Below are 20966 nucleotides of genomic sequence, written 5' to 3'. Positions count from 1 at the left end.
CTGTTCTTCGGTCTCTGCAGGGACCTGGTGCCCTCAGCCTCTTCACTGTGAGGTGAGGGGAAACTGAGGCACAGAGTAGGGACCGGCTGCTCAGCTGGTGAGTCGCAGAGCCAGGGCTTGGGCCCCGGGAGTCTGGCTGGAGGATTCGAGCCAGTCCTGGCAGAAGTGAGCTGCCTGTCCATGAGGGTATTCAAGTGCCTGGGGTAGAAGCGGGGCTGCACGGTGGGGCTCACCCTCGCCGTAAGAGAAAGCTGACTGGTGGCCTGCCTAGCGCCAGGCTCCGTGCTGGGCGCCGGATGAAGAGGTGAAGCTCCAAGGCGCTCGCGTTGGTTCAGCCCTGGACGGTACTGTCTGTAACACGGGGGCCTCCCCTGCAGGATGTCTGGAGCTACCCGAGGGCCGGGGCCGAGCGCACACCTGTCTCTGAACTGACCGCTGAATGAACGTATGAGCGGAAGCGTGGAGGAATCCGCGACAAGCCCATTCACAGATGGGGAAGCAGTCCCCGGCTGACGAATTCAGAAGTCTGTGGTCTCAGGATTCCAGCACCCCCCGCCCCCCACGAAGCGCCTGGCCCTGTACCTGGGGTGATGACGCCCGCTTTCCAGGTGAGGAAACCGAGGCCTCGCCTCCGCCCCCTCCCCGCCCTTCCCGCAGGGGCGCCGGTCCCGGGCGCGGGCTAGCCTCGGTGCCTCGCCTGCGGGGCGGGCGGCTTGGGCGGGGTGCAGCCCGGGGGCGGCGCGCGCGGTGGAACCTGAGCCCCGGGAGGAGGGACGCGGCAGCTGCGGGCGGGCGCGGGGCGGGCTGCCGGGATTCAGGAAGCGCCGCGCTCCCGGCCGCCGGCGCCCGCCGAGCCCTCTCGGAGGTGAGTGGGGTCTGGGCCTTCGGGGCGGGGACCCCCGGGAGGGACGGCACAGCCAAGGACCCCGCGCGCCCCCGGGTACGTCTTGGAGGCTGCGGAGTGCCAGCCTGGGGCGCGGGATCCGTGGGGGTCCCTTGGGCTGGGCACCACCTCTTTGGGCTTCCCTTTCCCGACCTGCGAAGTGGGCGCTAACCTCGGCTCCGGGCTCCCGGCTCCGGGGAATGCAGGCCTGGCGGAAGGAGGTACCTGCTCCCCCGGGGATACAAGCCCAGGAACAGAACACAGCAGGCCCTGCAGCCCACCTCGCGGCCACCTCCTTTCTGGTGGGCTTGGAAGAGGGAGTTGGGTGTCTGGGGGGTTGCCTTCAACCTCCTGGAGAGTTGGGAGTCTGCAGCTTCCAAAGATCACTTCTTCCTTACTGAGCCCCAGAGAGAGGGCTCTTCTCCCAGGAGGCAGGAAGATCTCTAATCTCCCCTCCAGCTCTGCCGGGACACCCTGGGAGGTCTCTGAGAACTGGGAGAGACCGCCTACCCTCCCACATGCCTGGCGGTTTCCAACCACAGACTCCCCTGCCTGGCCCAGCACCAGCCGGTTTCCTCCATCCGTTCTCCCCATTTTGCAGATGAGGAAATTGAGGCCCAGGTCAGGGATATAGCCAAGTGGAATTTAAAGCCAGGGCTGTCCAGCTCCAACGTCCTCCCTGCCTGGAGCCCAGGGGCTGTCGTGGAAGCTGCCGAGGAGGGGGTGGACTTACGGCCACGGAGTGTCTAGAACCAAGGACTTCTGCTGAGGGGTGGGGGTGGGGCGTGACCTCAGACACTGAGACCCTCTGGAGGGCTTGAGCTTTGCCCCTTTATCATAGGGGCAAGGATGGGGTCACTGGGTGAGGGGGTGGCCTCTTCCTAAGAGGTCAGGTACGAGGGTCAAGCCTGGATCATCTACGAGGTTGAAAGTGAGGCCTGTGAGGGTCTGAACCCTCACTTTGCCACCTACTACTGTGTGACCTTGGGCTACTTCTTTAGCTGTCTTAGGGACAGACGGCTCATCTATAAAATGGGGGTGGGCTGAGGGCGCCCCTGGGCTGGAGCAGGGACAGCCGACCTGTGAGGGGCCCCACACTGGGTCTGGAGCCCCAGCCTAGGGATATGATGTTTGCACTGGTGGTTGTTGCCCCCAACATCTTCTTAACGGAGGGGGTGAAATGTGAAGTGTGAAAGTCACTCAATTGTGTCCGACTCTTTGGGACCCTATAGACTGTAGCTCTCCAGTCTCCTCTGTCCTTGGGTTTCTCCAGGCCAGAATAGTGGAGTGGGTAGCCATTCCCTTCTTCAGGGGATCTTCCCAACCCAGGGATTGAACCCAGGTCTCCCACATCACAGGCAGATTCTTTACCAGCTGAGCCACCAGGGAAGCCCAATGGAGGGGGTGGGAAAAGGTAATTGGTCATTTCCACATTTATCTAGATTATTCTGTTCGAACAGTGGTGGGAGCCAGAAAGGCCGGGGACCCCTTTCCCCACTTTTATTGGTAAACCGGAGCCGGGAGGGGCTCCTAAGACAAACGACAAATGACAGTCCTGGGCCGGTCAGGTTCACACTTGTATTAATAGAAGCAGGGTGGGATCATTTCCAAGTGGAGTTTCCCCAGGTTTAGAGAATGGGTGCCTGAGGAAGGAAGTGTGTGAGAGCCTAGTGAAGACGCCTCAAATCCCCCAAGCGAAATCCAGACCAGACGCCTTCTATCCAGGCCGGGGCTGTGGACTCCCCTCCCACCTCATCAGCTGTGCAGGTGTGAGCTGGGCCTCAGCCATTTCCTCCTTTGTCTGTCAAAACCCTCTTGCAAAGCTGCCCTGGGCCAGCCCTCAACTGGGCACTGAGGCATTGGACCCCCGGCTAGCCCCAGCCTAGGGTGGGGGCATGAACTGGGTGGTCCAAGAGAGCTGGTGGGATGGGAAGGAGGGCTGCCTCCTCCCCTGCAGCTGCCTACCTGATCCTGGCATTGCCCACAGGCAGCACCCACACCAGCCCCAAGAGCACCCAGCCAGGGAGCGTGTGTGCCCCGGATGGCTGGGGCCCAGGGGAGTGCGCTGTGGGTGGGATTGTGATGAACGGGTTCCCGGAAGGGCTTGATCAAGGTGGCCTTGGAGGCTTACCTGGAGGAGTAAACGCAGACGCTGGGGAAGGGTATTCAAGTAAAGACCTGACTTCTACTTGTTACCAGATGGTAAAACTAGCAGCGCTCAGACTTTGTCCCGTTTGTCTGGAGTGTGACACGAACAGGAAGGACAAGGGATCAGACAGGCAACGGGCTGGGTCAGACCCAGAAGCCCTGCAAATCCAGCCTGGAAGGACCACGCCGGATGTGTGGTCTGGAAAGGCCCGTGGAGTCGGGGCTGGGTGGGGAGGCCGGTCCCCAGGCAGGGATGTCATCCAGCCAGAGGTGTGAGGCCCCAGGTAGGGGCTGGCACCCCTGGTAGGCGGCTGGAAGATGTGGGAGGGAAAGCACTTTGCAAGACTTGGTCTCAGGGCGCCTGGCACGTGGTGCGCAATAAACCCCAGTTGCACGGTTGGGTGCCCGAACACAGTGTTTTGAGAGGGCCAGAGTCCTTTGAGGTCCTTCGTGTGTCTCTGGGAGGGAGGGGGCCACATGGAGAGCGGGCGGCTCTACGCCTCCCAGGCCCTCAACCTGCTGTGTGCCTCAGTTTCCCCGATTTGACTCTAGGAAGAACACTCCAGGCCCCTCCCTAGTTCACGGGGGAACCCAAGGACCAGCTCCTCCTGACTCATGCAGGATCTGGGGAGCCAAGAGAACATTTCCTGCCAGCAGACCCTCTGGAATGCTCCGTGTCGCCAGGTTGGGGCGGAATTCACCTGTTAAAGATTAATTCAGACGTCTCAAGATGCCTGTGGTCCTGGGACCCGCAGCTGCCACTCTGAACTCTGGGTGCAAGGTTCTGCCTGGCTTCAGCCAAGCATAGGCTGCGTTAGCAGTCATTATGATGATAGCGAGCATTTACTGAGCACTTACTGTGTGCCAGACACTGAGCCCATGGCTGAGTACATTTGGATGCAAAGCTAGGATGGTGCCCATTTTTGAGAGGGAGGAATTGAGGTCAGGATGGTGAAGTTGCTGGCCCAGCTGGGAAGGGCCAGAACTAAGATCTGAACTCCATTCATTTATCTAAGTCTGATTCCTGGTCAGGGAACTAGATCCCACATGCCGCCACTGAGACGTAATGCAGCCAAATCAATAAAAAAGAGATAAATACAAAATCCATGTCCCTTAACTTCCAAGGTGGCCTGTCTCCATTTGTCTAGATCTGGGGTCATGGGAAGATAGTCTTCAGTTTAGAGGTAAGAACCTGAACTGTTTAGACAGGCCCGGACTTAACTCCTATGCCTGCTGCCTTCTCCCCAGGGGAGCTCAGGCACGTCGTCGCATCTCTCTGATCTCAGTTTCCTCATCGGTCAGATGGGGTTGTCAGTCCCCTCCCTCTCTGCAAGGACAGTCCAAAGCACACGGAGGGGGTTCCAAGCACTGTCTGCTTCCTCATCCTGTCCCCCAGCCTGATCCAGGGCGCGTTTTCCTCCAGCTCATCCCTCCGAGAGCCCCTCTGTGCCAGGAAGGCAGGAGGAAGGAAGCAGGGGCAAAGCTGGACTTGCGCTTGGACAAGAGACGCTGCCTTTGCAGCTCGGAAATACTTACAGGCCTTGACTGAGCGCCAGGAGCCGTCAAAGTTTCCTACTTTCCTGATTTAGTGCTTACCCACAGGGCTGGAGCCTGGCTACCTGGTTCACACCCCAAGTCTCAGGAAGTTCCCTCACTCCTGGGGCCTTGGTGTCCTCGCCTGTGAAATGGGGTGATGACTGTGCCGGCTTTGTGGGGGTGGTTGTGGACAGTCTCCAGAGCAGCACAGACTGCTCAGCATGTAACCAGTGTCTACTGCCTCATGGTCTATTGCCTTGATGGGGTCGCAGCATCACCCCCACTGGAGTTGGGCAGGGCAGGAATGCTAGTCCCGTTTTACAGCAGAGGAAACCGAGGCTCAGAGAGAAGAGCAATTTGCCAAGGGATGCCCCGCCGGCTTATGGAAGAGCTGGACCTGAAAGCCAGGTTCCAGTGACCCCTAGGGTCCCTGAAAAGCCCTGTGGCTGGCGCAGCTTCCTTCCCAGAAAGCCACTGGGACTGTCCGTTCTTGGAGTCTGACCCACTTCCGTTCACATCCCAGCTCGGCCACTCGCTGCTGTGTGACTTCAGGAAGTGGCTTAACCTCTCTGTTCCTGGGGCTGCCACCCTTGGGGTTTGCAGGAGGTCACAGCAGACCAGTTGAGGGGGATTTGGATCCTCTTGGCTGCCCACTCCTGTCCTGGTCTGGGCTCCCCCTGCCTCAGGTGCCCTGGAGTCCCCTTGAGCTGTCACCCTGGCTGAGCAGGAATGAGGAAGGAGGCCAGGCCCTCACTTTCACTGTGACTCCCATTGCCTTCCCGCCTCTGAGCCCCGTCCTGGTCATCAGCTTCCCCCTTCTGCCCTTCTGGCTTTGTGACCTCAGGCTGGTCACGCCATCTCTCTGAGCCTGTTTCCTCATCAGTGACAGTCCCAGACGGCACACCAGGGGCATCGGAGGCCCCCACAGGTCTGCTCCAGATGAGATCAGAGGGCGGGAAAGGCTCAGGAAGGAGGTGGTGGCGTGGGGGGCAGACAGGAGGGCCATTGACCAAATGGGAGTACGCTTATTTTTCTTTGGGTGGTGAGTAACGGCCATCCCTCTTGCCCCCGCCCTGCCCACCCGCCACACAAAGAGCTCCTCAGTCTCACCGGACGCCAGCTTTTCCCCGAGGGTGGAGTGGCCTGGCTTCCACCCCACTGACCAGGAAGGCTGACCACCTTCTGGGACAGCTCGTCAAGGGTGTGTATGGAGCAGGCACTTCCAACACGTGTCCCCGATGGGCCCCCCCAGGTTCAGAGGAGACCCCGGCGGCCAAGGGGCCCACAGATCTTGGACGGGGACCAGCTGGCCCAGTTCACTCCTATTCCTGTGCCCCCTGGCAGAGAGGAGGGACTCAGGAATACCTGTGGACAGAGCGGACGGATGAAGCAAGGAAGGGCTGAGTGACTCAACAGACGGGGCAGCCAGGTGGGGGCATCAGGAAAACCCGCCTGCTCAGATTCAGACAGGGGCTCAGGCAAGGGTCCTGGCCTGTCTGAGCCTCAGTCTCCTCATCTGCAAAATGGACACATGGTAGCTGTCGCCATCACAGGAGGTTGTTGAATGTCGTAGGTCAGAGAGCCCAGCACGCAGTAGGTGCTCAGTTATCTGTTCAAGGATGGGAAGGAGGGCTTGTCCAGCTGGTTATTTGGGCAGAGGTGCAACTGTGAAGGTCTGTCTGTCCTGTAGAGAAGGACTTATGTGCGATTCCTTTCATTTATATCTCTGAGTTCATTCATTCAGTCATTCGGTCATTCATTTGGCAAGTATGTCTTGGGCAGCTGCGATGTGCCAGGCCCTGTTCTAGGCCCTGGGAACTCAGGGGTGACTGGAACAGAAGAGGCCCCCACCCTCCTGGAGCTGGCATCCAAGTTTCCATCATCTGGGACAGCGTTTTATGAGCCTCCCTCTTAACACCCACAGCCCCAGGCAACCCAGCGGTGGGTGCTGTGATTAGCTCCCTCTTAGAAGTAAGGGGACTTCTCTGCTGGTACAGTGGCTAAGACTCTGCCCTTCCAATGCAGGGGGGTCATGGGTTCGATCCCTGGTCTGGGAACTAAGATTCCCACATGCTGTGCCGTGCAGCAAAAAAAAAAAAAAAAATTAGAAATAAGGAAACTGAGGCTCAGAGAGGTGATATAATCTGCCTGGGGTCACACAGCTACTAAGCGGCAAAGGCACAATCAAAACTACAAGTCTGTTCTGGCCCACCCGGTGACTTCCAGGGGGCGTGGCATTTAGAAAGGGGACCCCAAGGAGAGGGTGTCGTACACTAAAGGCATGAACTCAAATGGGCTTAAAAGCAGGTGGTTGGAATCCCAGCCACATTCCCTTCCTGTTGAGCTGTGACCTCAGCTGGGTCTCCTGGTCTCTCTGAGCCTCAGTTTGCTCATCTGTGAAATGGGGGTGAGAGGTCAGTGCAAGCGTGCTCAGCACACGATGGGTGTTGGATAAATGTCAACCGCTCCCCTCCATTCTCCCCAGTCGTAGTTTATTCCTTTGAGAATGGAAATGATGACAACTTCTAGAGTTATTTCTTGGATTAAAACAGAAGGTGTATGTGACAAGTACCAGTGGGGTGTGGGCACTGCTAACGTGGGCATTCAAGCAGTTAGCTAGAGACCCAGCCTCCTGTTGGCGTAGGCTGCAGGTGAGGCGGGCCTGGGCAGAGAGAGGATCTTGAACTGGTTTTCTGCTGCCTGGGGCACCCTTCCCTGGCTCCTGCCTGGCCCATCCATTCCACGGGTGTCTGCTCTCTTCTCTGACTTTTGCCCATGGGTGTGAGTTGGAGGGGTGGGTGTTGGTCTGCATGGGTGGGTGTCCTGCCTCCTCGGGGCCTCAGTCTCCCAGCTGGGAAAAGGGGCACTGATGCAGGAGAGATGGAGACGAGGAGGGGAGAAAAGCCTTTCAGAAGGCAAGGTCTCCGAGCAGAATCACGAGTTTTGGCCTTGGACCTGGGCTGTCTGGGTCCCAGTGCAGCCTCCACCCTGCCCTCTCTGGGCTCTGTCTCCCTAGCTGTTAACTGAAGGAACATTAACAATAAAAAGGCAGCTGCCATTGTTAACACTTACCATGCACCAGGCACTGTCTGAAACTCGTGAATCATCAATTCAATCCATTATCTTCCATGATCATTCAGTCCTCATGACAGCCTTTTGGTGTGAGAGCTATCATTTTATTTTTTCATTCAAAGCATGAATGTAGAGCCCAACCAGTAACGATAAAGCAAATGTGTGAGTTTATCCTTTCCAGGTGGCAGTAATTATTTCCCCCGTTTAACAGATGAGGAAACTGAGGCCCAGAGAGAAGTGACCTGCTCCCGGCCGCCCTGTCAGGAAGTGGCAGGTGGGGAGGAGAACACGGGTAGGATGGTTTCTAAGGCTATAGAATCCTCCCTGAGCCGGGGGTGGGGGGGTGTAGTCTCTGTGGCTGTGAGTGTCCCCCGGTAGAGGGGCTGGGCTAGAGAGAAGGGGCTTCCATATTCCTTGTCTGGAGCTGGGTAGCATCACGCTCTGAGCAGGGCTGAGTTAGAGGGATGGGAGGGGGCAAGGCCTCGGGAGAAGGAGCCAGAACCTCCTGGGACAGGACCTTCATGTCCTCGAGCCCCCACTGTGCACCAGTCCTTGTGCTGCCCCCTCTATGAGCATCGAAGCTCACGACATCCCCTTGTCGCAACAAGGAAACCGAGGCTGGGGAGGGGAGGTGACTTTCCCGCAGTCATCAAGCTGCAAAGGGTTTTTGAGATGTAATTCACATGCGACTCACCCTTTCAGTGTGTGCAATTTGGTTCTTTTGTAGAATGTTCAGGGTTATAGAGACATCACCACTGTCTAAGCCCAGTACATTTTCATCACCCCCAAGATGAACCCCATCCCCATTAGCAGTCACTGTCCCCCTCCCCCACCCCCTACTCCTCCCGGCTCCTGGCAGCCACCCCTCCGCTTCGTTTCTATGGACATGCCTGTTCTGGACATTTCATGTACGTGGGATCCTATCATACGTCACCTTCTGTCTTGCTCGGAGTGTGCTGTAAACCCATTCAGCCACACTGCCTCCCGGTTCTTCCCACCCTGGGGTGGGGGACCTTGGAAGCGAGTGGGCGGCCCCGAGAGCTTGGAAGGATCCTTGTGTGTCCTGTCGGAATCTCTCCGGCCAAGGACTTGCAGAATGACCGAGTGAGGTTGTGGTCACATCAGCCTTGCCCTCTGCGGGGCCCGGTGAGTCACCCCAGCCCTGCCCCTCCTGGGTGGGGGGGACTTGATGTGACACTGGGCCTCTGTCCGCCCTGGACAAGCAACCACTGTGCAGCAGACAGGAAGCGGGCAGGGCCAAGACCTGCTGGGTAAATACGGGCTGGCTGGGGAAGGTGCCCGGCGTGGTGTGATGCCCCCTGCTGCTGCTGCCCACCAGGCCAGGGGAGCCTCCGGCAACCTGGCCAAGGGGCCAAGCTCCCAGTGGCGGCTGCTCTGAGGCGGCTGCCAGAGTCCCAGGCTCTGGGCCCAGGCGCTCGGCCCTCCCTGGCTGTCATAGCTTCTTTGATTCTCAGTCTGTCTGTCCATCCATCTTCTAATAAAGATACTACAGTGACACTGATGATGCCGACAACAGCCCTCTTCTACTGGACGTGTACTCCTTGCCTTCCCTGGTTGCTCAGCTGGTAAAGAATCCACCTGTCCTGGGTCAGGAAGATCCCCTGGAGAAGGGATAGGCTACCCACTCCAGTATTCTTGGGCTTCGCTGGTGGCTCAGACGGTTCAAGAATCCGCCTGCAATGTGGGAGACCTGGGTTTGATCCCTGGCTTGGGAAGATCCCCTGGAGAAGGACATGGCAACCCACTCCGGTACTCTTGCCTGGAGAATCCCCATGGACAGAGGAGCCTGGCAGGCTGCAGTCCATGGGGTCGCAGAGAGTCGGACACGACTGAGCGACTAAGCACAGCACTGCCGCCTGGTGCTAGACTCAGTGCTTTACACCGTGTCTTATTTGACCCTCTCAGCCATCCCAGGGCAGGTGCTGTGGTCATCACTATCTACAGGTGAGAAGACAGAGGCACAGGAAGGCCGGGTGACTTGCCCAGGGCCACACAGCTGGTGAGTGGGCAGTTTGCCTCTGGGGCCCGTGGTCCCCACCACCCGCCCTGAACCACTGTCCCTCCACCCCCATCATCCATCCTTTTCTTCTCAAGTCCCCTGGTCCTGGTAAAGTATTCACTGAGGGGTCTTCCCTGGCGGTCCAGTGGTCAGGACTCCATGCTTGCAGTGTGTAGGGCGTGGGTTTGATCCCTGGTCAGCAAACTAAGATCCCACATGCCCCGCAGTGTGGCCCAAATAAAAAAATAATAAAGTATCCTTTAAAGGCGCAGGTCCTGGGGCCGTGTGAGTCCTAGACCTGCTTCCACATCTAAGGAGCTGGGCAACCCTGTAAGAGTGACTACCTCTCTGAGCCTCCGTTTCCTTACCTGGCAGGTGAGGGGTTGGATAGAGCTGGCGTTTTCCCTCTCAGCGCCAGCAAGCCTTGGGATCCATCCTCCTAGTCCCTTCCCCACCCATTTAAGCTGTGAATAAGAGAACCATCCCTCAGGACTGATCTAGAATGATAGGCTAGTCCAGGTTACTGTAGGAACTGGGGGACCCCCCAGATCAGGCAGAGAGCCCCAGGATGGAGGGAGGAGTCTGTCTGGGAGCCCAGAACCTCCACCTGATCTTCCTGCCTCCCCCCACCTCCCGGTCCACCCACCCACTCACCCATCTTTTCTCTCTTCATTCCTGTCTTCTCCGGATGCCTCAGGCCACCCGTTCCTTAGTGCCCCCTGCTGTTTCCCAGCCCCACACCACGGCCTTGCTGTCTCCTCTGCTCTTTTATCTGTCCCGTGTGTCAAGCCCTCCTCCTCACAGCCTCTTCTGGGGCCGTCAGGATCAATCAGCGCTGCTTCCTCCTGCCTGTCTCCTTCCAGAACTTCAGCAGACCTTGCCTGACTGTTTAAGCAAGCAGATATTTACTGATGCCTTGGCATGACGCTGAATGCTGGGGAAACAGCCAGCACAGAATAGTCCCTCCTTCATGGAGCTCACACTCTAGAGGACAAGAGAGAAAATGAATGAAAGGATGATATAAATAAAGGTCAAAGTCTAATCATGAGAAGTGCTGTAAAGGGAGGCCCAGCTTGCTCTAAGAGTGAACACAAGGAGCTGGTTTAGAATGGGGTGGGGTGGGAAGGAAGGCTTCTCAGAGGAAGCGCTGGTTAAGATGACACCCAGAGAAAGGGAGCCAGTGGAGGAAGACCAGCCCAGGCAAAGGCCCGGAGCGGGTCAGCCATCTGGTCCCTTCCTAGACCGAGTTCCCCGAGTGCCCACTCTCGTCTGCTTCCCCGGCATCCCACACACAGTTGGCGCTCAGCAGCTGCCTGTTGGTGTGCATCGGTCCCAGCTCCCTGGAATTCCTCCCCCTGGGGTGGAGCGGCCCCTGCATGCCTGAACTTGCCCCCAGATCTAAGCAGCTTTCCTCGCTCACGTAATCAGGAGGACGGGATTTGACAAGGACGTGCCAGGGTTTCCATGAGATCAGGCAAAGCCCCGGGGTAACGGCGAGGGTGGGCCCCTTCTTCTGCCAGAAGAAGGATGTGGGGTATGGAGCCAGAGACCTCCAGCCCACCCCTGCTGAACCCAGGATTGTCAGGGAGAAGGCACCTGCCATTCGCGCGGTCTTGCGGTTTGCTGTTGAGGGCTTACTCTGTGCCAGGTGCTTGACTCAATTCCTATGATCCTCACAATGACCCAGTTAAGTCCCTCAGGGGCAGGTGAGGCCTGCGAGGCTCAGAGAGGCCACGTGACTCGCTCAGGCTCACCTGGTTACTGAGCAGTCGGGTCTAGGCGCCAACCCCGATGGGTCTGCCGTCAGCATGCGCTTTCTGTCCCTGACCCACCAGCTCCCGCCTCCTCAGTCGGGCCAGGGAGCATGGGTTTTGCTGCCCTGACCGAGTCCCCAGGGCCATCAGAGCCGAATGCGTGACCTTCAGCCATGATTCTGGAGACCTTGGGGTCTGACCCGGGCAGACAGGAAGACCTGGGGGACCCCGGCTCAGGCCTGTATCTCCTGTATCTCCTCTCCCTGCACCCATGAACTCACCGCTCCCAAGCCCTTCCTGTCTAACCAGCTTTCTTCCCCAGACATGCCTCAGCTTCTTGCTCTGTCTGGCTGTTTGCTCTGTTTTCTCACCAGGTCAGCCCCAGGGGGGCAGGAGTTCTTTGTTTTGCCCATGTCTGTGTCACCAAGACCTGGCACACAATAGATGCTCAGGAAACATTTGTTGAGTAAATACATAGGTGAATGGCTTCCAATCCTGTTCTTTGGGCCCTGGGACTCAGACCGGTCCATCCTGCCATAATTACTGTCTGTGTGGACTGCTTCCTAGTATATATTATGATGTGGGTGTGTGTTAGTGACTCAGTTGTGTCTGACTCTTTGTGACCCCGTGGACGGTAGCCCACCAAGCTCCTCTGTCCGTGGTATTCTCCAGGCAAGAATGCTGGAGTGGGTTGCCAATCTCTTCTCCAGAGGGTCTTCCCAACACAGGGATTGAACCCAGGTTTCCTGCATTGCAGGTGGATTCTTTACCATCTGAAACACCTGGGAAGCCTATATATGTGTGTGTGTGTATGTGTATATATATATAGGGTTTGGATGCTTAAAAACGTTTGAAATCCGCTACGTTAAACAAATGTAGTGGTCACAGAGCATGTGGGGACATCCACACGGCATAAATGTCCTTCGCTGAGCCCCCGATATGCTCCTGGTGCCAGCTGGGCACTGCCCCCTGCAGAGGCATTCCCAGGGGCTCACAGTGGGCACACGCATGTGCATGAACACAGGGAGAAGAGGAGGAAACAGACACGGTATTTACATGCAGAGGAGAGGCAAGAGGACTCTCAGCCTCTCTTCCCGGCCGGCACCCCTCCTTCCCCCTAAGTCTGGCACGGATTTGGAATGTGTAATAACAGCCTACAGGGCAAATGAGAACAGGGAGGGAACGCGATCCCCAACCACAGAGAACAGGGCAGTGTTTGGGGAGGGGATTGCCACAGAGCAGGCTGTGTGTGTGTCTGCGTGCGAACAGGCGTGTACGTGCACGCTGGTGTCTGTACACACTTGGGTTGTGTGGTGTGGAGGGAGTCCAAGGTTGGGAGTCCAGAGTCCAGTTCTTCAAGGTCACTCACTCTGTGTGGCGTCATCTCAGAGGCCCCAGTTTTCTTAGCTGTGAAATGGGAGCATTGCAACTTTGCTCACCAGGCCGTGGCGGATTAACTGAGGGAAAGGCTGGAAGGACTTGGTGAATGTTAATAAGGACTGTGAAGGCCCGACTGTAGGACCACCCTGTGTGTGTACCTGCGGAGGGTGGGTATACTGGGATTGTATCGTAATGGTGATGATGATTCAAGTATTTGTCAAGGGACCTCCCTGGTTCAGATGCTTAACTGGGTGCTTCCACTGCAGTGGGCAGAGGTTCGATCCCTGGTCGGGGAACTAAGATCCTGCATGCTGCACAGTGTGGCCAGAAAATGGACAAAAAAGCAAAAAGCATCTGTCAGGTGCTTATTAGGGGCCCAAGAGACACCTGACCTGCCCGTTAACAGTCCTATAGGGTAGACGCTGTTTTGCAGCCCTCATTTTGTATGCACGGAAACTGAGGCTCAGAGAGGTTAGCACGGGCTTATGGTAACAATCCTTCTCTCGGGGGGCCGTTGTACACCTTGAACAAGATACTTGAAGGGTTTGGTGTGGCACCCGGCCCCCAGGCCATGCTGTCCACCGAGGGGTTAGGGTAGCCCAGCCTCCACAGCCAGCTGCCTGGGTTTGAGTCCTGGTTTCATCACTAAGGGCTTCCCTGGTGGCTCAGATGGTAAAGAATCTGCCTGCAATGCAGGAGTGCTCCATCATGTTCCGACTCTTTGCGACCCCATGGGCTGTAGCCCACCAGGCTTCTCTGGCCATGGCGATTCTCCAGGCAAAAATACTAGAGAATACTGCAGTGGCCTGCCATGCCCTCCTCCAGGGGATCTTCCCAACCCAGGGATCGAACCAGGGACTCCTGCATTGCAGGCAGATTCTTTACCAGCTGAGCTACCAGGGAAGCCCTGCAATGTGCGAGATCCAGGTTCACTCCTTGAGTTGGGAAGATTCCCCTGGAGAAGGAAATGGCTACTCACTGCAGTATTCTTGCCTGGAGAATTCCATGGACAGAGGAGCCTGGCGGGCTACAGTCCATGGGGTCACAAAGAGTCAGACATGACTCCGTGACTAACACTTTTACTTTTCACTTTTTCTGTCACTCACCTGTTGTGTGCCCTCAGGCAAGTCACTTAACCTCTCTGAGCCTCAGTTTTCCTCATCTGTGAAAGGAGAACTACCGCAGTACCTACCACCAGAGTGGGATTTCTCAACGTCAGCACTGTTGGCTTTTCCGGCTGGGTAGTTTCTTGTGGCAGGCATGGTCCTGTGCCTTGTAGGGTGTCTGGCGCTACCCCTGGCCTTGACTCACTAGATGCCATTAGCCCGCTCTCCTCTGCACAGTGACAGCCAAGTATGTTTCTGGGTATTGCCCAGTGTCCCTGGGGAGCCGAGGGCCCCCCCCCCCCCCCCCCGGCTGAGAACCACTGGTCTAGGGTCCCAGGGAGGACCAGGTGAAAGCGTGTGTGTGAAGCACTTGGGCCCCCAAGAGCCCCACGATCATGGTGATGATGGCGGTTTAGTTCATAATTATCACTTCACCATAATTAATACGCTGACGTTGATCCCTGTTTGCCTTGTCAAGGCTGCCGGCAGTGAGTGGGTGAGTGACTGAGCAGGGATTTGAAGCTGGGGCTGGCTGATTCCAGACCCCCTGCTGTGGAGCCCCAGAAACCCGGGATGCTGTCTGGGCTGAGATTTCTTAGGGGAGGGAGTACAGGCATGGTGGGGGCTGGAGGGGCTGCCTCATCTGGCCCCCACCTTGGGTGGAGGGTGTCTGGAACCCCATGGGGACCTGGGAGGGGGTGCAGTAATTAAGAAGTATGTGCCCAAACTCCTTCTCTTCCCCTGGCCCTGGGGTCCCCACTGAGGTGAGCAGGACTGTGCCCGGGGAAGTCTGATGTCCCCCTCAGTGCCCACAGCCTGGTGGACAGCCCTGCCTGCCTCCACAGACCCCCACTCCTGTATCACAGAGCCAGGACTTGGGGGGCAGCCCCTAGGGGGTCTCTGTTACCCGCCTGGCAGGTGGATTGGAACTAATGTCCCCTGTCTCATTCTAGGTGCCGGCACCCAGTGGGTGCTTCAGATTCTTGAAGACACTTGGCATCTCCCAGGAGCGTTAGGGGGTGGTGTGGTTACTCTGGTTTTACAGATGGGGAAACTAAGGGCCAGAGAGAGGAAGCGATTTGCCCAAGATCTCACAGCTTCTGATTAACTAGGGCCCAGAGGGGAACCTCTGGTAAGAGAAACCCAGGTAAGACGGTAGGCACTGCGAGAGGGGATCAGGGGGCAGAGAGACTGAAACTACATCACGGACAACTAGCCAATCTGATCACAGGACCACAGCCTTGTCTAACTCAGTGAAACTAAGCCATGCCGTGTGGGGCCACCCAAGATGGACGGGTCACGGTGGAGAGGTCTGACAGAATGTGGCCCACTGGAGAAGGGAATGGCAAACCACTTCAGTATTCTTGAGAACCCCATGAACAGTATAAGAAGGCAAAAAGATAGGACACTGAAAGATGAACTTCCCAGGTCCGTAGGTGCCCAGTATACTACTGGAGATCAGTGGAGAAATAACTCCAGAAAGAATGAAGGAATAGAGCCAAAGCAAAAACAACACCCCGTTGTGAACGGAACTGGTGATAGAAGCAAGATTCGATGCTGTAAAGAGCAATATTGCATAGGAACCTGGAATGTTAGGTCCATGAATCAAGGCAAATTGGAAGTGATCAAACAGGAGATGACAAGAGTGAACATCGACATTCTAGGAATCAGCAAACTAAGATGGACTGGAATGGGTGAATTTAACTTAGATGACCATTATATCTACTACTGTGGGTAGGAATCCCTTAGAAGACATGGAGTAGCCATCATAGTCAACAAGAGAGTCTGAAATGCAGTACTTGGATGCAATTTCAAAAATGACAGGATGATCTCTGTTCGTTTCCAAGGCAAACCATTCAATATCATGGTAATTCAAGTCTATGCTCCGACCACTAATGCCGAAGAAGCTGAACAGTTCTATGAAGACCTACAAGATCTTCTAGAACAAACACCCCCAAAAAATGTCCTTTTCATTATAGGGGACTGGAATGCAAAAGTAGGAAGTCAAGAAACACCTGGAGTAACAGGCAAATTTGGCCTTGAAGTACAGAATGAAGCAGGGCAAAGGCTAATAGAGTTCTGCCAAGAGAACGCACTGGTCATAGCAAACACCCTCTTCCAACAACACAAGAGAAGACTCTACACATGGACATCACCAGATTGTTGACAGTGAAATCATACTGATTATATTCTTTGCAACCAAAGATGGAGAAGCTCTATACAGTCAGCAAAAACAAGACTGGGAGCTGACTGTGGCTTGGATCATGAACCCATTATTGCCAAATTCAGACTGAAATTGAAAAAAGTGGAGAAAACCACTAGACCATTCAGGTATGACCTAAATCAAATCTCTTATGACTATACAGTGGAAGTGAGAAATAGATTTAAGGGACTAGATTTGATAGAGTGCCTGATGAACTATGGATGGAGGGAGGTTCGTGACATTGTACAGAAGACAGGAATCAAGAAAAAGAAATGCAAAAAAGCAAAATGGCTGTCTAAGGAGGCCTTACAAATAGCTGTGAAAAGAAGGGAAGCAAAAAGCAGAGGAGAAAAGGAAAGATATTCCCATTTAAATGCAGAGTTCCAAAGACTAGCAAGGAGAGATAAGAAAGCCTTCCTCAGTGATCAGTGCAAAGAAATAGAGGAAAACAATAGAATGGGAAAGACTAGAGATCTCTTCAAGAAAATTAGAGATACCAAGGGAACATTTCATGCAAAGATGGGTTCGATAAAGGACAGAAATGGTATGGACCTAACAGAAGCAGAAGATATTAAGAAGAGGTGGCAAGAATACGCAGAACTGTACAAAAAAGATCTTCACGACCCAGATAATCACGATGCTGTGATCACTCACCTGGAGCCAGACATCCTAGAATGTGAAGTCAAGTGGGCCTTAGGAAGCATCACTACAAACAAAGCTAGTGGAGGTGATGGAATTCCAGTTGAGCTATTTCAAATCCTGAAAGAGGACGCTGTGAAAGTGATGCAGTCAATATGCCAGCAAATATGGAAAACTCAGCAGTGGCCAGAAGACTGGAAAAGGTCCGTTTTCATTCCAATCCCAAAGAAAGGCAATCCCAAAGAATGCTTAAACTACCACACAATTGCACTTATCTCACATGCTAGTAAAGTAATGCTTAAAATTCTCCAAGCCAGGCTTCAGCAATACGTGAACTGTGAACTTCCATATGTTCAAGCTGATTTTAGAAAAGGCAGGGGAACCAGAGATCAAATTGCCAACATCCGCTGGATCATCATAAAAGCAAGAGAGTTCCAGAAAAACATTTATTTCTGCTTTATTGACTATGCCAAAGCCTTTGACAGTGTGGGTCACAATAAACTGTGGAAAATTCTGAAAGAGAGGGCATACGAGACCACCTGACCTGCCGCTTGAGAAACCTGTATGCAGGTCAGGAAGCAACAGTTAGAACTGGACATGGAACAACAGACTGGTTCCAAATAGGAAAAGGAGTAAATCAAGGCTGTATATTGTCACCCTGCTTATTTAACTTCTATGCAGAGTACATCATGAGAAACGCTGGGCTGGAGGAAGCACAAGCTGGAATCAACATTGCCAGGAGAAATATCAATAAGCTCAGATATGCAGATGACACCACCCTTAAGCAGAAAGCGAAGAAGAACTAAAGAGCTTCTTGATGAAAGTGAAAGAGGAGAGTGAAAAAGTTGGCTTAAAACTCAACATTCAGAAAATTAAGAACATGGCATCTGGTCCCATCACTTCATGGCAGATAGATGGGGAAATAGTGGAAACAGTGTCAGACTTTATTTTTTGGGCTCCAAAATCACTGCAGATGGTGATTGCAGCCATGAAATTAAAAGATGCTTACTCCTTGGAAGGAAAGTTATGACCAACCTAGACAGCATATTAAAAAGCAGAGACATTACTTTGCCAACAAAGGTCCATCTAGTCAAGGCTATGGTTTTCCAGTGGTCATGTATGGATGTGAGAGTTGGACTATAAAGAAAGCTGAGCACCAAAGAATTGATGCTTTTGAACAGTGGTGTTGGAGAAGACTCTTGAGAGTTCCTTGGACTGCAAGGAGATCCAACCAGTCCATCTTAAAGGATATCAGTCCTGGGTGTCCATTGAAAGGGCTGATGTTGAAGCTGAAACTCCCAATACTTGGTCCACCTGATGTGAAGAGCTGACTCATTGGAAAAGACCCTGATGCTGGGAAAGATTGAGGGCAGGAGGAGAAGGGGTCGACAGAGGATGAAATGGTTGGATGGCATCATCGACTCAATGGACATGGGTTTGGATGGACTCCAGGAGTTGGTGATGGACAGGGAGCCCTGGCATGCTGTGGTTCATAGGGTCGCAAAGAGTCGGACACGACTGAGCAACTGAACTGAACTGAGAAGGGAAACGGGTAAAAGCGATTTCAGCACCTGTGCACCTAGCCCTTCCTTCCCTCTCTGATTGTGCTCATCAACAGCCCCCAGCTTAACACCAAGGTCAACACTGGACATGCTCGATCTCATTTAATTCTTCCTGCAAATGTATGAGAAAGCTACTACTGTTGTACCCATTTTATAGATAAGAAGACTGAGGCTTGGGACACTGTCTCAAGGTCATGCTACACGGAAATAGCTTAGCTGGGATTAGAACCCAGGCCTTGAAGAGTCTACAGTCCAGGCTCTGCCTCCCCATTTGTGCCCAGAGTGGGGCCCGTCCGAGGCAGGAGCTCTGACCCTCTGTGTGCCGTGCTGTGCCCGCCAGGAGAGGCCTCTTTCAGGGGCCCTCGCCTTCTCTCCTGGCAACCAAAAACAAACAAGGTGGGGACCAATCTTTATTTGTTCTTCTGCCTATGTGCGCGGAGGGAGAGATGTAGAAAAGAGAGCTTTTCAGACATTTCTCTGCAGCCCGGGCGGGATGTGAGGAGTTCCAGGAAACTCATCCTTGGTGTCCAGCCCACCCCGTGGCGTGCTGCAGAGGGCAGTGGGCTGACAGCCAGTAGGCCGTCGTCCCTCCCTTGCCCTTCTCCTAGCTAAACATTGGGCCTGGGAGCCAGAGAAGCCTGGTTCAAGTCCAACTCTTCTCCTTACAAGCTGTGTGACTTGCCCTCTTCAAGCTCCATTTTCCTCACCTGACAAGTGAGAATCAATAATACCTTTGTCATCAGCTCATGTGTCCGTGTGGCACCCCTCAAGGTGTGGGGGATGCAGGTGTGGACAAGATAGCGGCCTTCCCTACCCTCCGGTACTCACAGCCCGGGAGTTAACTAATCCCACGAACAGATGGTCAGGGGGCGCTTCCCAGAGGAAGCAACATGAGCTGGGAACACAGGTGGGCAGGAGCTAACCAGGCAAAGAGGGGAGGGAAGGGGCCAGCGCTTGGCACTGGGGAGCAGAGTTTGGGCATGGCTGACTAAACCCTTGGAACCTCAGTTTCCTGTTTCTGTGAAATGGGATCATAATGATGGCGCTGGGAAGTTGAGGGGGACTGACTCCCGCAGTGAGTTCATGTGTATTTCCTGGGCACCTAGGGCGCCCGCAGTGTGCATTCCATGGTTCTGTTTCAGCAGGTGCTTTCTGTGTGGCAGGCACAGCAAAGGCCACCAGATCGCACGCGTTCTGCTTTGTCCCCATTTCACGGATGAGGAAACCGAGGCTGTGAAGCATCGGCTTTCCTGTCACATGGTGGCTAAGTGCAGAACTTGGATTCAAACCCTGCTCTGGGTGCTCCAAAGCTGGTTTGGTTGGCCAGGAGTCAGCCCCAGGCTCTATGTTTGGGGACCTGGTGTGATTCTCAGGCCCTTCCCTCTCCAGCTGATGTCCAGGGTAGCTGGACCCGAGGAGGACTCGTGTTTCCAGGTCCCTGAATGGGGCTCCTGTTACAGCTCCTGCCGGGGGCTGGCGGCCAACCACATCTGGGAGTGGCCTCCCTGCACCCCTGTCATTACAAGGGTGGCTTTGAGCAGCTGGCGGCACTGCTGTTTGCCCACGTGGGAGGGGGGCTTCCTGGAGCCGGCCTGACGCCCCTCCCGTTCCCTTGCAGGCCGAGCCTGTGGACGGGTACCCGGGGCAGCATGGCGGATCCCGGCGAAGGCCCCCACGGCAGCCCGGGGGAGGCCACCGAGTTCCCCGGGGATGAGAGCGGCCCCCCCGGCGGGGAGGCCTTCCCCCTGTCGTCGCTGGCCAACCTGTTCGAGGGGGAGGACGGCTCCCCGTCGCTCTCGCCAGCTGATGGTGGTCGCTCCGCCGGCCCAGGCGATGGGCGCCCAAACCTGCGCATGAAGTTCCAGGGCGCCTTCCGCAAGGGGGTGCCCAACCCCATCGACCTGCTGGAGTCCACCCTGTACGAGTCCTCGGTGGTGCCCGGGCCCAAGAAGGCCCCCATGGACTCACTCTTTGACTACGGCACGTATCGTCACCACCCCAGCGACAACAAGCGGTGGAGGAGGAAGGTCATAGAGTGAGTATTGCTGGCTGCCTGGCCAAGGGTCTCCTCTGTATTGAATTCACTCATTCACCCATCCACCCATCCACCCATCCATCCATCCATCCATCCATGCATCCACCCATCCACCCATTATCTACTCATTCATTCATCCAGCTACCTGTCTTTCCATCTAGCCATCCACTTGTCCAGTCCATCCATCTACCCATCCACCTGTCTATCACCTGCTCACTCAAGTATCTGTCTACCCATCTATCCATCTATCTATCCAGTCATCCTCTCATACAACCAGCCTTCCATTTATCCACCGTTTTCTCCCCAAACATCCACCCATTCTCCTATCTACTCACTGTTTCTATTCATCCAGCCAGTCAGCTATCAAACTATTCATCATTCATTCATTCATTCCATTTCCATATCTCTCTTTTGTTATTTCTCTTTCCTTCTCTCTTTCTCTCTTATCAGCTACCCGCCTTTCCACCTGTCCATCCGCTTGTCCAGTTTATCCTCCATCATCACTCATTCGGATACCTATCGACCCATCTGTTCATCTGCCGTCTCTGTGTGTAGCCATCTCTGCATGACACCCCCTAAGAACCCTCTCGGGCCTCTGTACGTGTCTGGAGGACAGTCTTGAAGTCTG

General features: G+C 55.0%; 1 protein-coding gene across 3 annotated transcripts in view; it reads left to right on the top strand.

The window, feature by feature from the left end:
- The first annotated feature begins 469 nt into the window (after positions 1-469).
- Positions 470-20966, top strand: part of TRPV4 (transient receptor potential cation channel subfamily V member 4) — a 41594-nt gene continuing 21097 nt past the window's right edge. Inside the window, exons 1-2 of one of the 3 annotated variants that reach the window (XM_061141718.1) lie at positions 470-608; positions 19922-20338. In XM_061141718.1, the coding sequence (XP_060997701.1) occupies positions 19953-20338 (386 nt within the window). In that variant the 5' untranslated portion in view covers positions 470-608; positions 19922-19952. Of the gene's footprint in view, positions 609-812; positions 866-9565; positions 9660-19921; positions 20339-20966 lie in introns of those variants that run through there. The other 2 variants (XM_061141717.1, XM_061141716.1) reach the window with 2 other exon arrangements.

Source organism: Dama dama, chromosome 5 (assembly GCF_033118175.1).
Source record: "Dama dama isolate Ldn47 chromosome 5, ASM3311817v1, whole genome shotgun sequence".
In the NCBI taxonomy this organism is placed as follows: Eukaryota; Metazoa; Chordata; class Mammalia; order Artiodactyla; family Cervidae; genus Dama; species Dama dama.
Note: the sequence above shows the minus strand (reverse complement) of the source record. Positions and strands in the feature narration are given on the sequence as shown.